At 45.9% G+C, this 23275-nt stretch overlaps 1 protein-coding gene and 1 long non-coding RNA gene across 47 annotated transcripts in view; one reads left to right on the top strand and one right to left on the bottom strand.

The window, feature by feature from the left end:
- The first annotated feature begins 296 nt into the window (after positions 1-296).
- On the top strand, positions 297-14461 carry LOC122174286 (uncharacterized). Its single transcript, XR_006175895.2, has 3 exons — positions 297-473; positions 12187-12264; positions 13783-14461. It is a non-coding gene; the product is annotated as an uncharacterized LOC122174286 (long non-coding RNA).
- A 6493-nt stretch (positions 14462-20954) lies between these two features.
- EIF4G3 (eukaryotic translation initiation factor 4 gamma 3) overlaps positions 20955-23275 on the bottom strand; it is a 408790-nt gene continuing 406469 nt past the window's right edge. For 44 of the 46 annotated variants that reach the window (XM_065574796.1, XM_065574797.1, XM_065574810.1 and 41 more), the window contains one exon: positions 20955-22040. In XM_065574796.1, coding sequence (XP_065430868.1) covers positions 21859-22040 — 182 coding nt within the window. In that variant the 3' untranslated portion in view covers positions 20955-21858. The remainder of the gene's footprint in view (positions 22041-23275) is intronic. The other 2 variants (XM_065574825.1, XM_065574843.1) reach the window with 1 other exon arrangement.

Here is a 23275-nt window from a genome sequence, read left to right as displayed (position 1 = left end):
GAGCCCAGGGCTGGGGCAGCAGGGGAATGCAGGTGGGGGCCAGAGCTGGGGCGGCAGGGGGTGTGTGTGGGGGGGAAGAGCCCAGGGCTGGGGCAGCAGGGGAGTGCAGGTGGGGGCCAAAGCTGGGGCAGCGGGGGGAGGGGGGGGGCGGCAAAAAACCTAGAGCTGGCTCTGTTCCTACCATTCACAGCAAGCTGCAGATTTCAGTTCCCTATGCCTTTCCCACACCCCTTCCTGTTGCTAGTGGCCAAGGGAATGCTGGGAAATGTAGTTCTTTCCCTGCTCCAGGGCTGGCTCAATAGGCAGGGAGCTATCCAAGGAACTACAGCTCCCAGGGCCCCCTGTTGGTTCTCAGCTCCCATGCTGGATTCTTGCACCCCTTGCAAATCTGCCATCCCAAGCAACTGCTTGCTTTGCTGGTGCCTAGAGTCAGCCCTGCTCATCAAAGGCATACTGTTTTGTAAAAAATACCGGTAAGTGGATGGTTTAACTCATTTGAATCTCCAAAGTTATTTTAGGGATGAATTTCCAAGTGGGAGAGAGGGGCAAAGAGACACCTTCTCTTTATGAAAGATGGCATATGGCGGCTCTGCCATGAGTACTCCCAGCTCGCTCACCCTCCTGGCTGATGTTATGGCTACTAGGAAGGCAGCTTTCATCAAGAGATGGGATGTAGAACCAGGTAGGGTGACCAGATGTCCTGATTTTATAGGGACAGTCCCGATTTTTGGGTCTTTTTCTTATATAGGATCCTATTACCTCCCACCCCCATCCCGATTTTTCACTTGCTCTCTGGTCACCCTAGAACCAGGTGGCTAATGATTTGAAGATAGGTTTGGTGAAAACCAAAAGAATAAGGTTGAGGTCCCATTGTGGTGTTGTTTTTGCCATTGGTGGAAGAGTTTGAATAAGTCCCTTCAGGAATCTAGCCATTGTGGGATAAGTGAAGATAGTATGGTCCGCAAATGGAGGATGAAAGGTGCTGATGGCTGGAAGATGGACCTGCAGGGAACTGATTGAGAGCCCTAATGTCTTAAGGGTAAGTAAGTATTTTAAAATAATAGTGATTCTATGGGACTCTGGAGGTAGCTGATGCTGTTCTTACCAAGAGGAGAAGCGCTTGAATTTGGCCGAATAGCATCCCCTGGTAGAATTCTTCCTGCTTTGTTGGAGAATGGTTTGAACAGCCACTTAACATGAACACTCTGTGTCTGATGCCCATCCAAATACCAGGCCTTGAGTTGTAGAGGTTCTGGGCTTGGATGCCTGATTGTACCATTACATTGCATTAGCACATCTGGAAATGGTTGGATATTGATGGGCAGATGGGTTGAAACCGTCAGGAGTTCCGAGAACCACACTTGTCTCGGCCCATTGAGCACGACAAAGATGACCTGAGCCCTGTCATGGTAGATCTCTTGCAAGACTTGTGGTATTAGTGGGATGAGAGGGAAGGCATATCTGAGGTGGTCTGTCCAGGGGAGCAAACAGGGTATCACCCTTCGAGCTACGGCCACAGCTGCTCTGGAGCAGTATAGGGGTAGTTTCTTGTTCCCTTGTGAGGCAAAGAGACCTCAGGATGGTGTTTCTCCACTGGGTGAGGATCTTGTTCAAAACAGAATTGTGACTCTCCCATTTGTGGTCTATGGAAAACTGTCTACTGAGACTGTCTGCTAGGGAATTCTGCACACTTGTTGGTATACTGCTGAGAGGGTTATGTGGTTTCTGACACATCAGTTCCAGAGGTTGATTGTCTTTGCACACAGGAGGAGAGAGCTTGTTCCCCCCTGTTGTTTATGTAGAAGACAGTCATCCTACTGTCCAACATTACCTGGATATGTTGGGATTAGATGAGTGGAAGGAAAGCATTGCAGGCCTGACAGACTGCTCTTAATTCCACTAAGCTGATATACGTGCTGGCCTCCTGAGAGGTCCAGGTGCCTTGAGCAGTGTGATTGTCCATATGGGCTCCTCACCCTACGAAAGAAGCAACTGTGATTTTTGTCTTCTCAGATGTAGGTGTGAGGAAAGAACTCCCACCCAAACTTTCTCCAGATTTGTCACCAAGTGAGAGAAACCATACCCTGTGCTGGAATAGTTACTTTGGTATTGATTGTGTCTGTTTCTTTGGTGAGTAGATGGACTGAAGCCAGGTTTGTAGGCAGCGGAGATGAAGCCTGGTGAATGGTGAGACATAAGTGCATGAGGCCATGCAAACAAGGAGGAAAAGACAGGTCCTGACTGTAGTCTCATGTTTGAGGTTGATCTGTTTTATCAGCTCGTCCACAGTGTGGAATCTCTCAATGGGAAGATAGATTCTTGCTGTGGTTGAGTCCAAAGTCACTCCTATGAAATCTATGGATCTCATGGGAATCAAAATAGACTTTTTGTGGTTGAGACAGATTCCCAGGGAAGACAGACTAGGAATTGAGTTGCCAGTTGGACTTCCCTGCTGGATCTGCTAGTTATCAAGATATAGAAACACAATAAAGCTGTTTCTTCTCATTAAGCTACTACCACTGAAAGGACTTTTGTAAAGACCCAAGGTGCCATAGCTAGTATGAATGGAAGGGCTCTGAATTGGAAATGGTCTTGCCCAAGGAGGAAATTTCTGTGGGATGGGTGAATGTAGATGAAAGTGTCTTTCATGTTGAGAGCTGAGTACCATGTGCCCTTTTCCAGAAAGGGAATTTTTAATGCCAATGTGACCATGTGGAATTTTAATTTTTGGGTGAATAGATTTAGTTGGCATAGGTTGAGACTTGGTCTCCGTACACAGGATTTTGGGGGGACTAAGAAATATGGGGAGTAGAACCCTTTTCTTTAGTGCTGAGGGGGCACCAGTTCTCTGGCCCCTTTCTGGAGTAGAGAACTAACCTCTAGATGAAGAATCTTTGTGTGAGATTGGTCCCTGAAAAGGGCCTGGGAAGGGGGTTTGGGTGGGGAGGTGAGAAACTCAATAGTGTAGCCTTGGTGCATGATGTCTAGTACCCACTTGTCTATTGTTATTGCCCTCCAGTTGTGGCAAAGTGAGTAAGACAGTCATCAAATTTTTGGGGGGGGGGGGCAATAAGGTATGCCATCAATATTGGTATGCAGTCCTCAAGCAACAGAGGGTCCTGTGGCATCTTTGAGACTAACAGAAGTATTGGGAGCATAAGCTTTGGTGGGTAAGAACCTCACTTCTTCAGATGCAAGTAATGGAAATCTCCAGAGGCAGGTATAAATCAGTATGGAGATAATGAGGTTAGTTCAATCAGGGAGGGTGAGGTGCTCTGCTAGCAGTTAAGGTGTGAACACCAAGGGAGGAGAAACTGTTTCTGTAGTTGGAAAGCCATTCACAGTCTTTGTTTAATCCTGATCTGATGGTGTCAAATTTGCAAATGAACTGGAGCTCAGCAGTTTCTCTTTGGAGTCTGGTCCTGAAGTTTTTTTGCTGTAAGATGGCTACCTTTACATCTGCTATTGTGTGGCCAGGGAGGTTGAAGTGTTCTCCTACAGGTTTTTGTATATTGCCATTCCTGATATCTGACTTGTGTCCATTTATCCTCTTGCGTAGTGACTGTCCAGTTTGGCCAATGTACATAGCAGAGGGGCATTGCTGGCATATGATGGCATATATAACATTGGTGGACGTGCAGGTGAATGAGCCGGTGATGTTGTAGCTGATCTGGTTAGGTCCTGTGATGGTGTTGCTGGTGTAGAGGCTGGGAAGGCATTGCAGTGGGATCTAGCATGTTCAGAAATTCAGGATTTCCTGAATGACCAGCTAATGGCCATTCGGAATGATCTAGAGCATCAGGCTTGGCCCACTGCCCTTACAGACACATCAGGAGTACCATCTGATCTGTGGCCATGGAGACATACTTGGAAACTTTCTGGGTGGAAGTACAAACATTCTCAATGCTCCTTCCAAGCATATGAACCAATTAGGGGGGGACTTGTGCTCGCATCGGGGAAAATGTTGTTTCTATGTTAATCATTCTGGCTTAATTGAGCAGGATTTACAAGCCATTAAGAATGCTGCTGTTGTTTTCTGTGCTTTATCTCTTGATCACACCTTTAGTTTTGAGGACCTCCTTCCAGACGTTGGGTCATGGTTTACGGGGCTCTTTCGAACAGTTGTTAAATGGATTCTTTTCTTTCTATGTGTTATTTGGACAATGATACAATGTGCCAAATGCCTGTGTAACGCTATGATCAAAAGCTCTGCTTTCCATAAGAAAACCCAGTATCTGTCCCTCCAGCTTGATCTCAAATTGCATAACGGGCCTGACAATTTTTGAATTTGTCAGGCCCGAAGGGGGGACTGTGAAAGTTACTAGTGACCCCCCCTCCTTAACAGAGCAGCCTTTATGTCAACCAGTGGCCATTAGGGGGAAGCAGACACTTCAAGTACACAGTAGCCTGAACTTTTCAACTGTCTTCCCTTCAAGGCCTTAAGGTAGTTGGAGCTGGTCCCAAGCCGGTTTTCACTGACCAGATAGCAAAAGCACGGGTCTGACAACCACCAATCAAGTGTTAACATTGCAAGGACCTTTGTCTGAATGTGTATAAAGGATCTGTAAAATGTGTGTAAGACAGAGTTTTTGTACTAAGGTGCAAAGCTCTCCTTTTTTCTGCAGAATAAAGCGACTCTTCCTTATCCCTGTCTGGCTGTTATTGGCTCTCAGCTAGGTGGACCCGATATTTCGGTAACAGTCCCCAGGATCTGGACAGTGGGGACAGCCAAAACTGCTTCCTAGCAGCTTGCAGGGTGTAAAGGCCTAGTGAATGTAGCATGGTCCAACAGTCCTTTAGTCCATGCAACCTTGCATTGGTCTGCTCTGAGAAAAGAGCATTTTCCTCAAACAGGAGGTCCTGGATGGACAGTTGCATGCCTGACTAACCTAATTGCCTTCTATGACGAGATAACTGGCTCTGTGGATGAGGGGAAAGCAATGGACGTGTTATTCCTTGACTTTAGCAAAGCTTTTGATACACTGGTCTCCCACAGTATTCTTGACAGCAAGTTAAAGAAGTATGGGCTGGATGAATGGACTATAAGGTGGATAGAAAGATGGCTAGATCGTCGGGCTCAACGGGTAGTGATCAATGGCTCCATGTCTAGTTGGCAGCCGGTATCAAGTGGAGTGCCCCAAGGGTCAGTCCTGGGGCCGGTTTTGTTCAATATCTTCATTAATGATCTGGAGGATGGTGTGGATTGCACCCTCAGCAAGTTTGCAGATGACACTAAACTGGGAGGAGTGGTAGATATGCTGGAGGGTAGGGATAGGATACAGAGGGATCCAGACAAATTAGAGGATTGGGCCAAAAGAAATCTGATGAGGTTCAAGAGGGAGAAGTGCAGAGTCCTGCACTTAGGACGGAAGAACCCGCTACAGACTATGGACCAAGTGGCTAGGCAGCAGTTCTGCAGAAAAGGACCTAGGGATCACAGTGGATGAGAAGCTAGATATGAGTCAACAGTGTGCCCTTATTGCCAAGAAGACTAACGGCATTTTGGGCTGTATAAGTAGGAGCATTGCCAGCAGATTGAGGGATGTGATCATTCCCCTTTATTCGGCATTGGTGAGGTCTCATCTGGAGTACTGTGTCCAGTTTTGGGCCCCACACTACAAGAACGATGTAGAAAAATTGGAAAGAGTCCAGAGGTGGTTTGACACCCGCAGTTGAAGGCTGTCAAATAAACTTTTCTTCCAAACAGATCCTATTTCTTTTAATCCTTATTTTTTGGCATGGCACTCACCTGACTCTGCCTGTTCATTTAGTTAGCTATGGACACTACTAACAACCCGGGGGGATGGGTAGGTGTATTGATACTCACAACCTTTGGCAGGGACAAAATATTTCCTTTCTGCCCTTTTGGATGTCAGCAGTATGGAAGACAGGGTCTGCCAAAGGACCGTGGCTATTTTCAAGACCCTCTCATGCACTGAAAGTGCCACTTTACCCAGGGCTGCTGCGGCCAAAACATTAAAAAAATGTGTCCATGGGCTCTGCGAGCTCCTCCCTCTTTAAGTTAGCAGCCACCCTCTTTAATAGATCCTGATATGCTGTAGTCATCAGGAGGGGCAGACTGAGATGGCTTCATCCACAGCTTCATTCAGAGATTAGGATGATGAAGGCACCACAGGTGGAGGGACTGTGTCAGACTCGCCGACTGGGGAGGTTCCCTGTGGTGTTGGTGCTTGTTCCGATGGAGCCTGCACTGATGTCTGAACCCGGTGCTGGCATGGTTCATCGCTTCTCCAAAGCAGCCGCAGATGAACGGTGCGAGTACAGCATTAGCATCATCGGGAGCCCAAGCGCTTGTGGAGGGCTCTGCAGTAGCATCCGGCACCCACGGCGACTGCTGTTTGCATGGGGAGGGGCTAAATTCACATCCGAAATTCCCAGAGGAATCAGCTCCCGGGGACCACGGTGGGGCCATGGGACCTTCCCTTTGATGGCTGCCTGCGGGGACAGGTGACTGGTGCCATGTGGGTGGTGCTTGGCGCCTCGCTGGAGATCAGTGCCGGGTGGGTGGTGACCATCGCGAATCAGGAGATTGACCCTGGGTAGACGGAGACCAGTACCCCAGTAAACATCTGGGGGATGGTGATTTGTGTTGAGGGTATCAGTATTGGGAGGCGGGAGACTGACATCTTGATGTTGGTGAACATCATGACAGTGGAAAGCATGAACGTGGTCCCGGAGACTGCGGCTGCAATGGATGGATCTAAGTCTTTCTCCTGGGGACTGGCGACGCTCCACTGCCACTTGAGGCGGATCTCTGGCCGACTTGCCCTTGGATGAGGGGGCCTTCATGGTCTCTCCCATTAGCCGTGGCATATGCAGAAGTGGTAGGGACATAAGGTGCCTAGCAGACTGGCTGATCTGGGGTGCTGAAGGCACTGTTAGGTGCCGGGGTCCCCTACCACTCCACAGAATCAGAGGTGGATCACTAGGAGGGCTCAACGGTCTTGATGGTAAGGCCCCCTCGCCCCTTGATGTTCTGGGGTGGGCAGATGGCTTGAACACGATCCTTTGCGAGCCACCCCTTTTCCCTCTTTACTCAACATCGGGGGACTACTGACACTTTGCCGTCACTAATGAGGGGAAACGGTATAGAGAAGAGCTCAGTGCCGGAGGGGCACTCTGTAACAATGCAGACACACTTGGGACTGAGTTGGAGCAGGATGGCTCCGATGCCGGGTGAAGTGTGAAGGGCCCTGCATGAGAAGGGCTCTTAAGCAAATGTCCCTTTCCTTCTGGAGCCTTGGCCCGAAATTGTTGCAGCGTCTTCACTTTTCTTTCACGTGCAACTCCTCCAAACACTAGGCAACTGCTGTGAGGGTTGCTAACCATCATAGGCTTACTACAAGCTGAGCAAGGTTTGAAGCCTGAGGAACAGGGCATGCCCCACCCCAGGGCAAAGTCCCTGTTGGGACTCTAACCTAAAATCTAACACTTACTTACTATCTATCAACTATATACTAAGAGAAACAGCCAGTAGGCAAATAGAACCACTATCACACTTGCAAAGCAAGAGGAAGGTGCTCAGACCAACCATCATGGGTAAGAAGGAACTGAGAGGGTGTAGGGCTGGCAGTGCCTCATATACTGGCGTGTGAGCATGGGGCTCCAAAGGGCACCAGCGCTAGTCCTACGGATACTGCTAAGGCAAAACATTCTGACAACGGTGCAAATGGGCATGCACACATCTAGAATGGAATCAACATGAGCAAGCACTCGAAGAAGAACCAGACTTTAGTCAGGTTTTGCTGGCAGAACATGAGCCAATGTATTTTGGTGGGATCCCTGCTGACCCAGTGGTGGAGCCCTCCGCTACTGTCAGGGCCCTGGACAGGGACCAGTGGAACAGAGTGGGCCTGGGTCCCCCTACCTACTGCTGCTAGCCCCACCCCAGGGGGTGGCAACCTCCCTACCTTAGGCTGGACAGCCTGTGTTTGCTTATTGCTCTGCCCTACCTGAGGACCAGAAAAAATGGCTTAAGGCCAGAGCCATTAGACTGCCCTGCCCGGCAGGCTAGAGCCTTTAAATTGATTATTACTATGCCCTGCCCAAAGGGCCAGGGCCAGAGACTGTTGATTTGCTTATTTGATTGCTGTGATGTAGTGAAGCAGAGTGGCCTCCCGCCGAGCCAGACTGGGAGGGATAACTGCCAACACACTACAGAGACCCATTGCAAATCACTAAAATCTGTCAGGTAAGGAGTAAGCAAACAGAGTAAACGATAATGTATCACTCAAGGCTTGTCTACAGAAGAAATTGACTGTAATAGCTATTGCAGAAGAAACTATTCCACCATTACTATTCCACCATTACTATTCCAGAAGAGCTCTCAGTAGGGATACTCTATTCTGGAATAAAAATCACTTTATTCCACAATAATTATTGCTATCTTTATTCTGGAATAGAGTGTCCACACAGGAATAGTAGTCAATTTCCCTCTGTAGAAAGCCCTAAACATACTCACCTCCTTTGACAAGGTTAGTGTAGTACTTTTTAACATTCAGTTATATACTAGTTAATGTTCTGTAGTGCATAAATCTTAGTAACCTGAGATTTCATTACAGACTCTACCATTAAACCTTTGCTGAGCAGTGGAGTGAGATAGCCAAGTTGTGTGCAAACCACAGTGTTTGTGGGTTAGTGAAGTACGAGTGAGGTTCTTCTGAACTATGTAATTGCACAAATGCATTTAGTAATGCAGAGATGGTCACATTTTCATAGTGTGGACCACATTTCATGGACCCGCCTCCTCTCCTGCTTGCAATTATGTAACACCCCGCAGCAGCAGCTACAGCAATTGCTTACACGGAGAAGTTCCGTTAGGAAAGTACTGATTTTATTGAATGTAGTGTTAGCTTTTTTAAAATGCAATTTAGCAGCTGGAAATAAGAAAGAGTAGCCAACATGGTATCACCAGCAGATTTCCATGGATCATAGACTGGGCACTCTGCAGCAGAGAATAACCATGAGGAAGTTATTTCAACAAACCGCTATAATGTTATTGTTAGCATAGATGGTAACTGGAGGCCCGGGGAGATGGGGGAGAAAATGTAGAAAATGGCAGGGAATTTTCCCAGATATTTGCAGGGATTTGATAAAACTTCTGTAAGTAAACTGTCCTAGTCACATTCACACTAACTAATTATATACTATGCCTAAACCAAGTCACTGGGTCTCTTGCAAATGATATGAGGTAGATGTACTTTCAAAAAAACAGCTCAGCAAAGCAGGATTAGGAGTCTGAGCATAGTTACATCTGGCAATAAAGCAGGAGAGAAGCTAAGCTCTGACATCAAGTCTTCTACTCCCCAGCTCTGAAATGTCCCATCCACACTGGCCAGGCAAACTCTTTTAGCATGGAACAATTTCAAACCAGTTCTATCAGTATAGAGGGGGCCTTAGATTACTCCTACTCAGTGTCAGCGTTTGCTTTCCCAACTAGACTGCTAGGTTAATACTTTATAGGAATAATCTAGGTGGGGAAGAATTCATGCATTTGCAGATCCTGTTTGGCTAGAGACACTGTTCAGTCAGGCTGGGCTCAGAGGGCAGCAGGGTGGTGGGTGTATCAGTGCTCTGCAAACGAGCAAACTTGCTCTAACTCCCTTATCATGAAATCTACAATTTTCTTGCTCCCTCACTTCCCCCCAGTCTCAAAAAAAATCCCTGTAAGTGCAAAGGTCAAATGATCACCACACACTGACCTTTTGAAATGGTACTTCAGAACACTTGTGTCAGCTCCAGAACCACTGGTGCCACTGTAAGTTGTCCTGAGCCTGAGACTCAGAAATCCTGAGTTGTATTCCAGACTCTGGAGGCGAGTATATGCTCTGGTGGTCACAGACCCTTATGCCCTTATTCTCGCCAATCTGATCCCCTTCTGTTCCCTCATCCTGGTTCCTTCTCTCAATCCTAGTCTCCTCACCTAGACAGTCCCAGTCTCTCCTCACAGATCCTCGTCTGATGTCCCAATTTACTCCCTCTGTACCCACAACAAACCCTGTGGTCTGGCTGCTGTCACTTCTGTCTGAGTCAAGCACTTTTTCCTCCATGCTGCCTGGGCACCAGCAGGGGAGCATTGAGCAAACAGGGACAGTGTGTCCTTGCTCTGAGTTCCCATGCCCAGAGCTACAGCGGCCTGCAGCAGCTGGGAGCAACAATTGCAGGAAAAGTCCTGGTCAGCCCCTGCAGTCCTGAGTTAGAGCATGCACACCACAAATGGTGTCATTGAAGAATTTAACATCCAAACTCTAATAATAAGCATATGTGAACTCAGATATTTTTCAGAGGCTGATAATTTGGCAGTTTTTCAATAGCAACAGGCATACCCCAGCCAAATTTCAAGCCCTTGCTCCAAAGCATGGAGGTACTATAGCTTCTTAATTGTACATTTTTTTTTAACTTAGGCAAAACAACATTGTTTCCTAATCTCATTTTCATAAATGGTTGAACCATTTCTGAAGAAAATTTCTAATACAATTCATCCTAAGGCAGAAACCTGACATGGAAAATTTCAGTCTGAATAGTTAAAGTTTGGTGAAGTTATAAGCCAACTGAAAAAAAGGGTCCAATAATGGGAAATTGGGGCAACTGTACACATAGGGAGTGTAGGGGACCTGCTCACAGAATCTAGCAAGAACAGGGCTGATATTGCAGAAATACACATTCCTAAGAAGTGCTAGTCACAGAGTACTCACACAAACACATCCCGGTATCAAGTGGTACCAGAACATCTCGATATCAAGAATGGTACAAAAACATTCCCCAAGAATAACAAAAACACACTGATCCCTCCTAAAAGATAAGGTCAGGATGACAGTATGTAATAGAGATGTTTTGAATCGAACCAACATGTACAAGGTGATGGGTGATAACTAGCCACATCGGGGCAGTAACTAACTATGTCAGAGGCAGTACATAACTTGTTGGTATCAGGGTATAAAGATGTATCTCAGAGGGAGTATCTTTGTCTAGCTGAGGGGAGAATGGAAAATCCTGCTATTCACTGAGCTGCGTCCATTGTCCCGGGCATACATGTTTTAGTATCCTCGTAGAGTCTGCCAGGTGCTATTACCATTCTTCATCGACAATAAACCTGGCCGGGTGCCTTTTTACCTTAATGGATCTTGTGGTCATTGGATGGTTCGCTCGAGGTCTGCTGTGCCAGCTGTCTGCGCAGAGCTGGGACAGCACACAGGAAGAACACACACATGCAGTCAAACATCTGACAACAAGGGACCTTGCCGGCTCCACCAATAACAGTGACTTTGATTCGGCCACTTCTTAGATGGCACACAACCTGTGCACAAGGTTGTAGCATCCAGCACCAGTAAATGTTAACTAAAGTAATGTCTAGTATAGTCTTTCACACTGATCAATAACTTACTCCCATATTCACAGGAGTGTGGAGTAAAGAAGAGAAGGTTACTCACCTTGTACAGTAACTGTGCTTCTTCAAGATAGTTGTCCCTGTGGGTGTTCCACTTTAGATGTCTTGGCACCATGCACTTGCAATTGGAGATTTGTAGCAACAGTGACCGGCACATGCCACAGCCATCTTGCGCCACTCCAAGCCGTTACATAGCGGTGTACAGCCAACCATTCCCCAGTTCCTTCTCTACCCCAGAGAATTGGCGTGAAACTCTGAAGTAGAGAGGAGGAGGGAGGGTAGTGGAACATCCACAGGGACAACCATCTCGAAGAACCTCAGTTACTGCACAAGGTGAGTAACCTTCTATTCTTCTATGTCCCTGTGGGTGCTCCACTTTAGGCGACTAATAAGCAGTGCCCCTCAGTGGAGGGGAGGGGCTTTGGAGTTGGTTTATTGATGGCAGATAACACCATAAGTCCAAACTAGAACAACAATCAGCAGCAGATGCTTGAAGCATACTGTTTAGTGAAAGTATGGGCTGATGCTCAGGTAGCTGCTTTGCAAATGTCGCTAGGTACATTATTGAGAAAGGCCACAGATGCTGCTAATGCTGTGGTGGAGTGTGAGTGGATTCCCGGTGGGGGTTGCAGATCGTTGTTTTGGTAGCACAAATGGATACATCCAGATATCCATTTGGATAGTCTCTGTTTTGAGATGGTTTGGCCTCCTCGAGTGTTCTGTTATGGAAACAGATAGTCTAGCTGATTTTTCTGAATGTTTTTGTTCTTTCTATGTAGAAAGCTAATGCTCTTCGAATGTCTAGCGTGTGGAGGGAAGCCTCCCTCCCGTCAGCATGTGGCTTCAGGAAAATACAGGTAAGTAAATGGGCTGATTTAAATTAAAAGGGGAGGCGACCTTGGCTCTGTGGATGAGGGGAAAGCAGTGGAGGTGTTATTCCTTGACTTCAGCAAAGTTTTTGATACTGTCTCCCACAGTATTCTTGCTGGCGAGTTAAAGAAATATGGGCTGGATGAATGGACTATAAGGTGGATAGAAAGCTGGCTAGATCATTGGGCTCAATGGGTAGTGATCAATGAATGGCTCCATGTCTAGCTGGCAGCTGGTATCAAGCAGAGTGCCCCAAGGGTTGGTCCTGGGGCCGGTTTTGTTCAATATCTTCATTAATGATCTGGAGGATGGCGTGGACTGCACCCTCAGCAAGTTTGCAGATGACACTAAACTGGGAGGAGTGGTAGATATGCTGGAGGGTAGGGATAGGATACAGAGAGACCTAGACAAATTAGAGGATTGGGCCAAAAGAAATCTGATGAGGTTCAACAAGGACAAATGCAGAGTCCTGCACTTAGGACGGAAGAATCCCATGCACTGCTACAGACTAGGGACCAAATGGCTAGGCAGCAGTTCTGCAGAAAAGGACCTAGCGGTTACAGTGGACAAGAAGCTGGATATGGGTCGACAGTGTGCCCTTGTTGCCAAGAAGGCTAACGGCATTTTGGGCTGTATAAGTAGGAGCATTGCCAGCAGATCAAGGGACGTGATCATTCCCCTTTATTCAGCATTGGTGAGGCCTCATCTGGAATACTGTGTCCAGTTTTGGGCCGCACACTACAAGAAGGATGTGGAAAAATTGGAAAGAGTCCAGCGGAGGGCAACAAAAATGATTAGGGGGCTGGAGCACATGACTTATGAGGAGAGGCTGAGGGAACTGGGATTGTTTAGTCTGCAGAAGAGAAGAGTGAGGGGGGATTTGATAGCTGCTTTCAACTACCTGAAAGGGGGTTCCAAAGAGGATAGATCTAGACTGTTCTCAGTGGTAGCAGATGACAGAACAAGGAGTAATGGTCTCAAGTTGCAGGGGGGGAGGTTTAGGTTGGATATTAGGAAAAAATTTTTCACTAGGAGGGTGGTGAAGCACTGGAATGAATTACCTAGGGAGGTGGTGGAATCTCCTTCCTTAGAGGTTTTTAAGGTCAGGCTTGACAAAGCCCTGGCTGGGATGATTATTGGGGATTGGTCGTGCTTTGAGCAGGGGGTTGGACTAGATGACCTCCTGAGGTCCCTTCCAACCCTGATATTCTATGATTGGGTATGAATTTAGGTTGTAGGATTACTTTAGCCTTAAAAATTTTTGTATAAGGTAGGTGTGCCATCAGGGCACCTAATTCTCCCACCCGTCTTGCAGACATGATAGCAATGAGGAAAGCCACCTTCACTGATAAGTGCAACAAGAAGTGAGTTGCAATGGGTTCAAACGGTTTTTGTTCTGTTCTGTTTTTGTTTACGCCATTGGTTGTACTGTCTTTGTGGCTGGGAGTATGGTGTAGACCGGAATCTCTGGTTGTAAAATCTGCTCTGTTTCTTTTTATTTGAAGGTACATATATGCCCAGGGTTTTTAAGGTCGCCCTTGAGTCCTTTAAGGTGTGTAGAGAGACTTCGGTTTTGTCTGTGAATAATTTTTGCCCTTCAAAGGGTAAGTCCTCAACAGTTGCTTGGACTTCCCTTGGGAACCCAGAAAGGTGGAGCCAGGATACACGGTGCACGACCACAGATGTATCGATGGACCATGCTGCCGTGTCTGCAGAGTCAAGAAAGGCCTGTACGGCCGTCCTGGTGATGAGAGACTCTTCAGAAATGTCATCAGGTATATTTTTTGTCATCAAGTTAACTTTCAATAAATTCTGACATTTTTGCAAACAGATTGTGCATGTATTTTGGTTGTGGGGCTGCGTAATTGGCCATGCGGAACTGGAGTGTGGCAGAAGAGTAGGTTTTCCGTCCGAACTGGTCTAGCCTTTTCCAGTCCGTATCATATGGGATCATTCTGGACTTGTGTTGTTGTCCCCTTTAATTGACAGCATCCACCATGAGAGAGTTTGGTGCAGGGTGCGTGAATAAAAAATCAGCTCCTTTTGCTGGCATGTAATACTTTTTGTCAGACCTCTTACACGAGGGAGGGGCTGTAGCGGGTTTCTGCCAGATTATTTTTGCAGGCTCCATGATAGCATCATTAATTGGCAGAGCTATCTTTGCCGCTGTGGATGCCTGGAGTATTTGTGAGAGCTTGTGTTGGGTCTCTGGTAGTTGTGCTAGTGAAATGTCCAGGGATTCTGCTACCCTTTTGAAGAGGTCTTGAAAAGATTTGAAATCATCCCCTATAGTGGGGTGGTGGTGGTGGCATTATCGTTTTGTCCGGTGACGAAAATGAGATGTGAGTGGGCGGCAGAGTGTCACCTTCAGCTGTGTCCTCAGGCTCCTCGGTCTCTTCCTCTTATGTCTCTGAGGGTGCGGTCTAGGCGAGTTAGGGGGCCTGAAGTTTTGGGCCCTATACATTGCCCACGGATCCCAGTATGGCCAGTTGGGTGGGAATGGTATGGGGGCGGTGCCCATGGTTGACCATACCAGCCCCGCATATCTGTAGATATTTGGTGATGAGAAGGTCCAGGTTTAGGTGAGGAGTGGCAAGGAGTGTATATTACTGCCTCATCCTCTTCTTCCTCATCACTGGAGAAGGAAAGGGCTGATCCACAGGGAGTGGTTACCAGGCTCGGTCCTGGTCTAGATGGAGTACCGTCGGTCCCGAGTAGAGGAAATTCAGGCGATGAGGCCACTGTCAGGTCCGCATGCCTCATGAATTGCTGTGGGACTGTGAAGCTCGGTGTTGGGGACAGCATCGTGCACTGACCAGGAATTAGAGTTGAAGCTGTCGGTGCCAATGACTTAGAGCTGTGCTGCATAGATACAGCAGGTGGCACCATTGTACTGGTTGGTGCCAAGGTTTTCTTCGGCTCCGTAGGTGTCGAGCGGGGAGGTTTGACTTTGCTGCATGCACCTCTATTAGAGCTTGCCTGCATAGGGTCTTCAGCTCCTTAGGAAGTCTCAGTAGTGGATTTTCCCGGTGCCTCACGATCCGGCACTCTCGGTGTCATGGCAGATTTTTCATTTGGAGATTGCTTTCTTTTAGGTGATTCTTGGTGTGGGGATCAGTGTGGCTGCTTTTTGGTAGCATTGCTAGGAGAAGGCACCTTAGCAGCCATTGTTGAAGCAGATCCCGTCAGACGCTGCCACTGGCGCCGTTGGCCAGGAGGCGTCCTGGACTCAGGGTCAGAGGCTGGTCTGAAGGATTTCTGTATCACAAGGAGCTTCAATTGGAGATCCCTGGCCTTCCTTATCCTGCCTGTCAGTTTTCTACAGTGCGGACACTTTTGGGTAATGTGCAGGACCGGCTCTAAGCACCAGCAAATCAAGCACGTGCTTGGGGCGGCACAATTCCTGGGGCAGCACTCTTTTTTTTTTTCCTTCGGCAGTTGCACTCTCGGAGGTTTTTGTTTGTTTGTTTTTTGTTTTGCTTGGGGCGGCAAAAAACCTAAAGCCGGCCCTGGTAATGTGTGTCTCACCAAGGCAGTGGATACACTGTGCATGGCTGTCAGGGACTCATATGGAGAGTCTGCAAGTCAGGCAACATTTAAAGCCATGTGAGTCAGGCATGCCTGAGAGAGAAAGTCTTTTGGAGAAAGGACAGGGATAAACCCTGTTTTCCTTTCTTTCTTCTATCTTTTTTTTTTTAAGGCAAGAGTATCTGCTGGGGAGGCAGGGGTAAAAGAGGGAAGGAAAAAAATATTTTTGAGAAGAAAAAGTAAGTAAAATATAAAAGACAAAGGCTAACTAAGCTTACAGCATCAGGAACAACTATGAACTATTAAGCTTATCTGAAGGGGAAAAAAAGGGCGCTGCTGTCGCTCTGACTCGAGCCAAAGGCGGCTGGTTGGCTGCACATTGCTATATAACTGCTTGGAGTGGCACGAGACGGCTGCAGTGTGTGCGACGCCCGACCAGGCACTGATACTACAAATCTCCGATTACAAGCGCCGGGCTCTAAGGTCTGGTCTATACTACCCGCCTGAATCGGCGGGTAGAAATCGACCTCTCGGGGATCGATTTATCGCGTCCCGTCGGGACGCGACAATCGATCCCCGAATCGGCGCTCTAACTCCACCAGCGGAGGTGGTAGTAAGCGCCGCCAACAAAAAGCCGCAGAAGTCGATTTTGCCGCCGTCCTCACAACGGGGTAAGTCGGCTGCAATACGTCGAATTCAGCTACGCTATTCACGTAGCTGAATTTGCGTATCTTAAATCGACTCCCCGCTGTAGTGTAGATGTACCCTAAGACTCCTGAAGTGGAGCACCCACAGGAATGCTGCTTAAAGAAGGGATGTGCTGTTGGTTTGGCTTATAGGTAGGGCCCTACCAAATTCACGGTCCATTTTGGTCAATTTCATGGTCATAGGAATTTAAAAATCATTAATTTCACAATTTCAGCTATTTAAATCTGAAATTTCACAGTGTTGTAATTGTAGGGGTCCTGACCCAAAAAGAAGTTGTGTGTATGGAGGGGTGTTGCAAGGTTATTGTAGGGAGGGGTTGCAGCAGCAGCACTGAAGTAAGGATGGCATGGTATGGTATTGCCACCATTAGGGCAATACCATACCATTAGGTATTAGGGTTAGGGTTGTGCTGCTGCCTGAAGAGTGGGGTCCTCAGTAAGCAGCCGCCACTTTCCGGCCGCCCAGCTCTGAAGGCAGTAGCGTAGAAGTAAGGGTGGCATGGTGTGGTATTGCCACTTTTACTTCTGCCCTGCTGCTGGCGGGGTGCTACCTTCAGGGCTGGGCGTGTGGCCAACAGCCGCCGCTCTCCGGCCACCCAGCTCTGAAAGCAGCGCAGAAGTAAGGGGGGCAATACCACAACCCCCCTAAAATAACGTTGAGACTCCCCTGCAACTCCCTTTTGGGTCAGGACACACAATTTGAGAAATGCTGGTCTCCCCTGTGAAATCGTTTTTCATGGCTGTGAATTTGGTAGGGACAAATTCTTACTTATGGGACAGCAACTTAAAAATGATCCTCAGCATTCATGCAAGGAACTTGCTACCCTTTCCCCTTAGGCCTCATTCCTGTACTAGGAAGGAGTAATCTTGGCTGCCAAACAGCAGCCAGCTCTCTCATTAATGCAGAATTAGGTTCCCCACCTCTCTCTATCCTGCTCACCAGCTTATGCCTTGTGCTTGTAAGTGCAGTACTCCACACTTGCGCTGTGCAGGATTTAACCGCACGCAGGGCCGGCGCGTCGCCTAGGGCGGCAAGATTTGTGGGGCGGCATTTTGCTGTCATCGGCGGCAGGGGGTCCTTCCGCTCCACGTTTTCGGGGCACTTCGGCGGCGGGTCCTTCACTTGCTCTGGGACCTGCTGCCGAAGTGCCCCGAAGACGCGGAGCGGAAGGACCCCTGCCGCCGAATGCTCTGAGGAGGAGCGCTGCAGCCTAGGGTGGCAAAAACCCTGGTGCCACTCCTGACCACAAGATAGTGGGACTATGCCTCTCTTGTGCCTATATGCAACATCTAGTTATGCTGCAGCACAACAGTTATGTGGGCACTGTGCTGTCCCTTTGCAAGATCTTTCAGGACCCCCAATGACCAGTCTGGTCAGTGGTCCCCATAAGGAAGGTCACACTTTGCAAAATTTAAAGCCGTGTTTGTTTGTTGCAGCAGGTCTATGATGCATCCACTCACACACCCCTTTGTCTTACTATGAGACTACTCATGAACAAAAAACACTACTAGTCTGTGACAGGCAAAAGGAAATGAGTAATTTGTTTGTTGGTGGTTCCACAGAAATTCACATAAACCTATTTTTGTGCGTCCTTAGTAACATTCCAGATTAGGAATAAATACATTGTAAAAATACCTTCTGATCAGAACTTTCAGATGGAACCTACTGTTAAGTTACCCCTTTTCTATTTTAATCAGTCATCATTTAACAATGAAGTTATATTTTATCACCTCTCCTCCTGAAGGTCTCAAAGCACATTACAAACTATATGCCCTATCCTGAGAGCTTCAGCTCCTTCTGAATCTTTGTAGAGAATGTAACCAAACAGCACACAGAATGCATCACACTAGTAATGGGAGGAGACAATTTTGTCAATGACACCAGAGCAAACTGTTCTTATGAAAAGAGACATGGGGTCTTTAATGTCCAGGCAGGGCAGATACAACTACAGTCCTACGGTCTCATCCAAAATACTCCTAACAAAGTGCATGGAACTTAATTCATTTACCTTAAAAGATGACTTAATTAAGCTTGCCAGCATATGAACCTGTGCTTCCAGGATTCTAGATACACCTAAAAGGATGCTTAGACCTCTACAACATCCCCTCTAGGCACTTACAGAGTGCCAACAAGGCAAGTTGCCTATTCCCCAGAAACATTTAACTTGAAAGAGTTAGACAATGCCAAGGGATATTGGGAGTTATTTCTCCTTTCCCAGTTGCTCATCCCAATTGATTTTGCTCATCTAACACTCATTGCATTGATCAATATTTTGCCATCTCCTTCATTCAAATGATTCAAACGTTTCAAGCAAAATAACCTTCCAGTGACAGATTCTATTGTTCAGAGGTGCTAGAATTTCTTCCCCTTTGGGCAAGGCAACACTTAAATACATCACATAACTTTAAAGGCACCTTGCAGAGTGGGTTGGGTTTCAAAAGCTCATTCTAATCCATTTAAGCAGGCTGCTAGGATGGTCATCCTCCTTGCAGTAATTCGCAAGGCACAGTAGAAAGCCTCCTCAGAATTCTGCCTGAATGGAAGACATGCAGATGCATAATCTATCTCAGGCCTAGGTTGTGTCTACGCTACAGAGACTATCCTGGCATAGCTATGCTAGCGTAACCCTGTAGTGTAGGTGCAGCCTACACTGATGGAAGGAGTTTTTCCATAGGTGTAGGAACACCATCTCCCCAGATAACAACACATTCTTCTGTCAACACAGCTGCATCTACAATGGGAGATAGATCAGCACGCCCAACTGACGTCGCTATGTCTACCTAACTTTTAAGTGAAGTCCAAGCACTGTACTACACACAAACTTGCACTGGTTTAATTAAAGCAGTGAAAACCCCTGTGTGGACATTCATTTTTTGGTTTAAGAGTGACTTAGTCCCAAAGAAGAGTGCCTATGAAACCCTTTGCACTGGTTTATCACTTCTGTAATTAAATTGGTACAACTCTGCACGGACAAGCCCAGAATTTTTCACCAATTTGTAGAAACAGCTCTTTGACCAGGAAGGCTGAAGGGTGTGTGCAAAAGCTGCTGAGACTTGGAAATGATTAGCTGTCTTTAATGTAAGTGGGTACATATACGTGGGTATATTACGGATGTTTTTTTTAATGTTTTAACAATACACCAGAGAAAGTGTTTTATTGTTACTAAAAAAAATGGTCTAGTCTTTTAGGGCACGGGTTATCCATCTTTGATTTCATAGTGTGGACCAAATGTTAATGGAAAGCCTGGTCTCCTGGACACCTCTCCCTCCATCCACAACCAAACACCTTGTCCACTCCCACTAGCAATCAAATATCATCCCTGTGCATGTACAGCAATTATTTACATTTAAAAGTAAGAGTAGGAAAGTATTTAATGTATTTAGTATTTGTAGCCTTTAAAAAAGTGATTTAGCAGCTGGAGAGAAAGAGATAGCACCATGTGAGTGACCAGCACTCCACAGACCACTACCAAGTGCTCCATAAACCACCAGCCAGAGCTTCATGGGTCGGTCATGGTCCACGGGCCACAGTTCACAAATTATCATTTTAGCGCTTCACAAGCTTTGCAGATTGTGGATGCATCTTCATAGTGAGAGCCATCAGGTAATCTTTGGTTATTCAAGAGAGATACACAGAGACTTAATTTGCTCAGAAGCAGCTCAGTTTTGTGGAGTGTACTTTGTACGGTACCAGCCCTGTGAAGAAGGGCATGCTTGAGTCATCTTTGGACACAGAGATAGTACGTACACCAATTTGTGCCAGAGAAGCCAATGCCCAGGCTGTACTCAGACTTCATACATCAGTAGAGATTGGGCAGAGATGGGAAGAGCATTGTGTCACTTGCAGCACTTGTTTCGCCCCTTTTGCTTAATGTTGTAGTTTCTTTATTTTCTTTTGTTTTTTGTTTTTTACTCCTGGGGGTTTTGGGTTCCTTAAGCACGGCAAGGCAACTGTCAGACACAAAGGACAGCAGTGGTGGCTGGGTGACAATGGATGTACAAGCCATTGAGAAGAGATGTTGGTTATCTGGTTCCAAGGCTGCAACCTGTTTAGATAGAGCTACCACCATAACAATGCAGTGTTCTTGGGTCACAAGACACACTGTAGTCCAACAGCTGCAAAATTAAGCAGGGGTCAGTTATTTTATTGCCCTCATAGGTCATCTCCCAGCCTAGAGGAGAAGTATTTGAAATTGGAAAAACCTGGCTTGTATAGTGACGCAGCTAGCTGCTCCTCAGCCTTAACTTCTGCAAAAAGGGTCTCCCAAGCAGCAACCCCACATTTACCGCAATGGCCTACACCCTCTTTTTTGGTGTAGAGACACATACACACACACTATATAAACAAATTTGGATCCAGAATCTACACATTGAGAAGGAAGACAGCACCACTCAGAAATGGTGGCGCATTCAGCAGCTCTCTAAAGGAGAAATCGCTTTACTTTCTTGTAAACTTGCAATGTTTGTCTTTATTTTTGTTCTTTATATTTTCAAAGTGAAAAGAAATACTATTGAGTCATTTTCTTTCTTTTTTTAAATATTTGTTCTATGTATTTACAAGCCTTAAAGTCGTTCTAAAGGTTTTGAAAATATCACTAGTACTTTTTTCCCCCAGGGTAGCACTTTGTTTTGAATGAGTTTTTCTTGGAGCACTCTGGTCCACAGCGTTTTTCTCAAATGCATTTCCTTCGGTTCCAAGGTTATGTATGTTTTGATTACTATTTTCTTTTTAATCTCTGAAGCAAGCTGAGAGGCAGGCAGAAAAATATGACGACAATTAAAAAAAAATAAAAAAGATCTCTCCCTCATGTAGCTTACCCCAAACCCTGTTGAAAGTTTATCTACCATGCTTTGAAACAAAACTGAGGTGCAGCTGAAAGGGAGGGTAATTTATTTCTCTGCTTTTTTCTATCATACAATTTGTTTACAGAAACTGCAAATGTAAAAATTACACTGGCATTTGCAGTCCTTAAAATAATAAATTAAAGTTTTCAACTTTTTTTTTGCTAAACAGATCTGTTTTTTAAAGTATGAGTCCTTGTTTAAAAAGTAAAGAAAAAATGATTAAAACAGAAAATATTTTCTATAAATAATACATGTATTTTGGTTTAGTGCTCCCGCCCTCAGGTTTGAAGTTTACTTTTTTTCCCCAAGTACCTTTTTCCTCCATGATCACCTTTATGTTTATCTATTTTTTTTCCTCTCCCACTCGTGCATATGTGGGGGAAGGAGGGGGTTATGCGCGAGAATTGGCCTTGCTGCACTGTGATTGGCGAAGACGTGAAACTTTTTAAAAAAATACTTAAATTGTTTCTTTTTTTTGTTTTGTTTTCTGTATTTTAAGTTTTAATTATCCTCTGATTCCTCTTCAGCCTCTCGTAGCCATGTGAAGAACGCTGTGACTGATTTCAGTGCTACTCCTTTCCCATTCTGCTCTCCTGGGTCCTTGCTGCTTTCCCATTTGTAGAAGGCATCCTCTGATATCACCTCCTCGTCATACAGGCAATCAAAAAACATCCGCAACAGATCTGCAAGGGAGAAACATCTATTTAGTAATGTATAGTAGTTGGTAGACAAGGAAATACAGAAATGATTAGAGATATCAGTTTAAAACCTGAATAAAAGTGGCCTTTGTGATTAATGTGCATAAGCCTTGTCAAGTAGTGTCAGGCTAAGCAGTGTTAGACCTAAAACTTCCGGAAGTTGTAAGAAGCGAGTACAGTTGAATCCTGCAAGCATAAGCATAATCTAGCTAGGAAGCTTTATAGACTAAGAAGGAAACTCTGTAAAGATAGATACAGACGTGTGGTTACTATGCTCTGCAACCAAATACCTCTTTAAGCTAACTTGAGCATTTTTGAGTCTAGCAAATTGACCACAATTAGCCGCATAGAGAAGAGCTGAGCTGAGCACAGGTGCACAGTTCATAAGATCAAGACAACTGCAAATACCACACTGAAACATTTGGCCACTTTCATTGGTTGACCTGTTTTGAAACACGGCCAGCAAATACAGTATAAATAAGGTGTGAAGACGCAAGTGTTTGGTGTGTGTGTTGACCTAAAAGAGATCACTCTTTGTCAGACTCACATACACCCCCTGAACCAAAGGGACTTGCGCTTCACCGACTATCTGTGCTTGGCCAGTGCAGGAAACGGTCGACTGAAAGGTAATGTATCTTTGGAAGAATGCAGGGTAAGGCTTCGGACTGAAGAGGTCTGGTTGTGCTCGAGCTCGTTAATCTTAAATCTGTATTAATACCATAGTTTAAGTATATTAGTAAATTGTTTAAGTTGTTTAAAAATAGTAGTAGTCAATAGTTAATCAATATATAGTAATTGTATATGTTTTGTGCCTTGCTGGAAGCAGGTACAGCGCTGGTGAAGCTAGTAGTTTGTAAACAATAGCTTTGCATGTTGCTGTGGCTGTCTTCAGTATAAGCTGTCATTCAGTTTATCATAAAAGCCAGTAAAAGTTTATAAGTTGTTAAATAAGTTAATAGGAAGGTTAAAATTAGTAAACTATAGTTAATTAATGTATCAGTATTTCATATAAATGTGTGTTGGTTGGGAATGGTTACAGTACATGTTAAGTCACTAGGCACATTTTGTCTGTGTTGCCTTTATGGTTGTAAGTCATTAAAAACCTTTCTTAAGGAATAATTAGTTGTTTAGTTTCTCTTTTGCGGACACTACTCAACCTCATTACATCTGTGTTGGGTGGTGGGAAGTAGCAATCACCCAGAGCCCCCCCCTAGGGTCCT

This window comes from Chrysemys picta, chromosome 21 (genome assembly GCF_011386835.1).
Source record: "Chrysemys picta bellii isolate R12L10 chromosome 21, ASM1138683v2, whole genome shotgun sequence".
Taxonomy (NCBI): Eukaryota; Metazoa; Chordata; order Testudines; family Emydidae; genus Chrysemys; species Chrysemys picta.
This window is presented reverse-complemented; position numbering and strand designations above follow the sequence as displayed.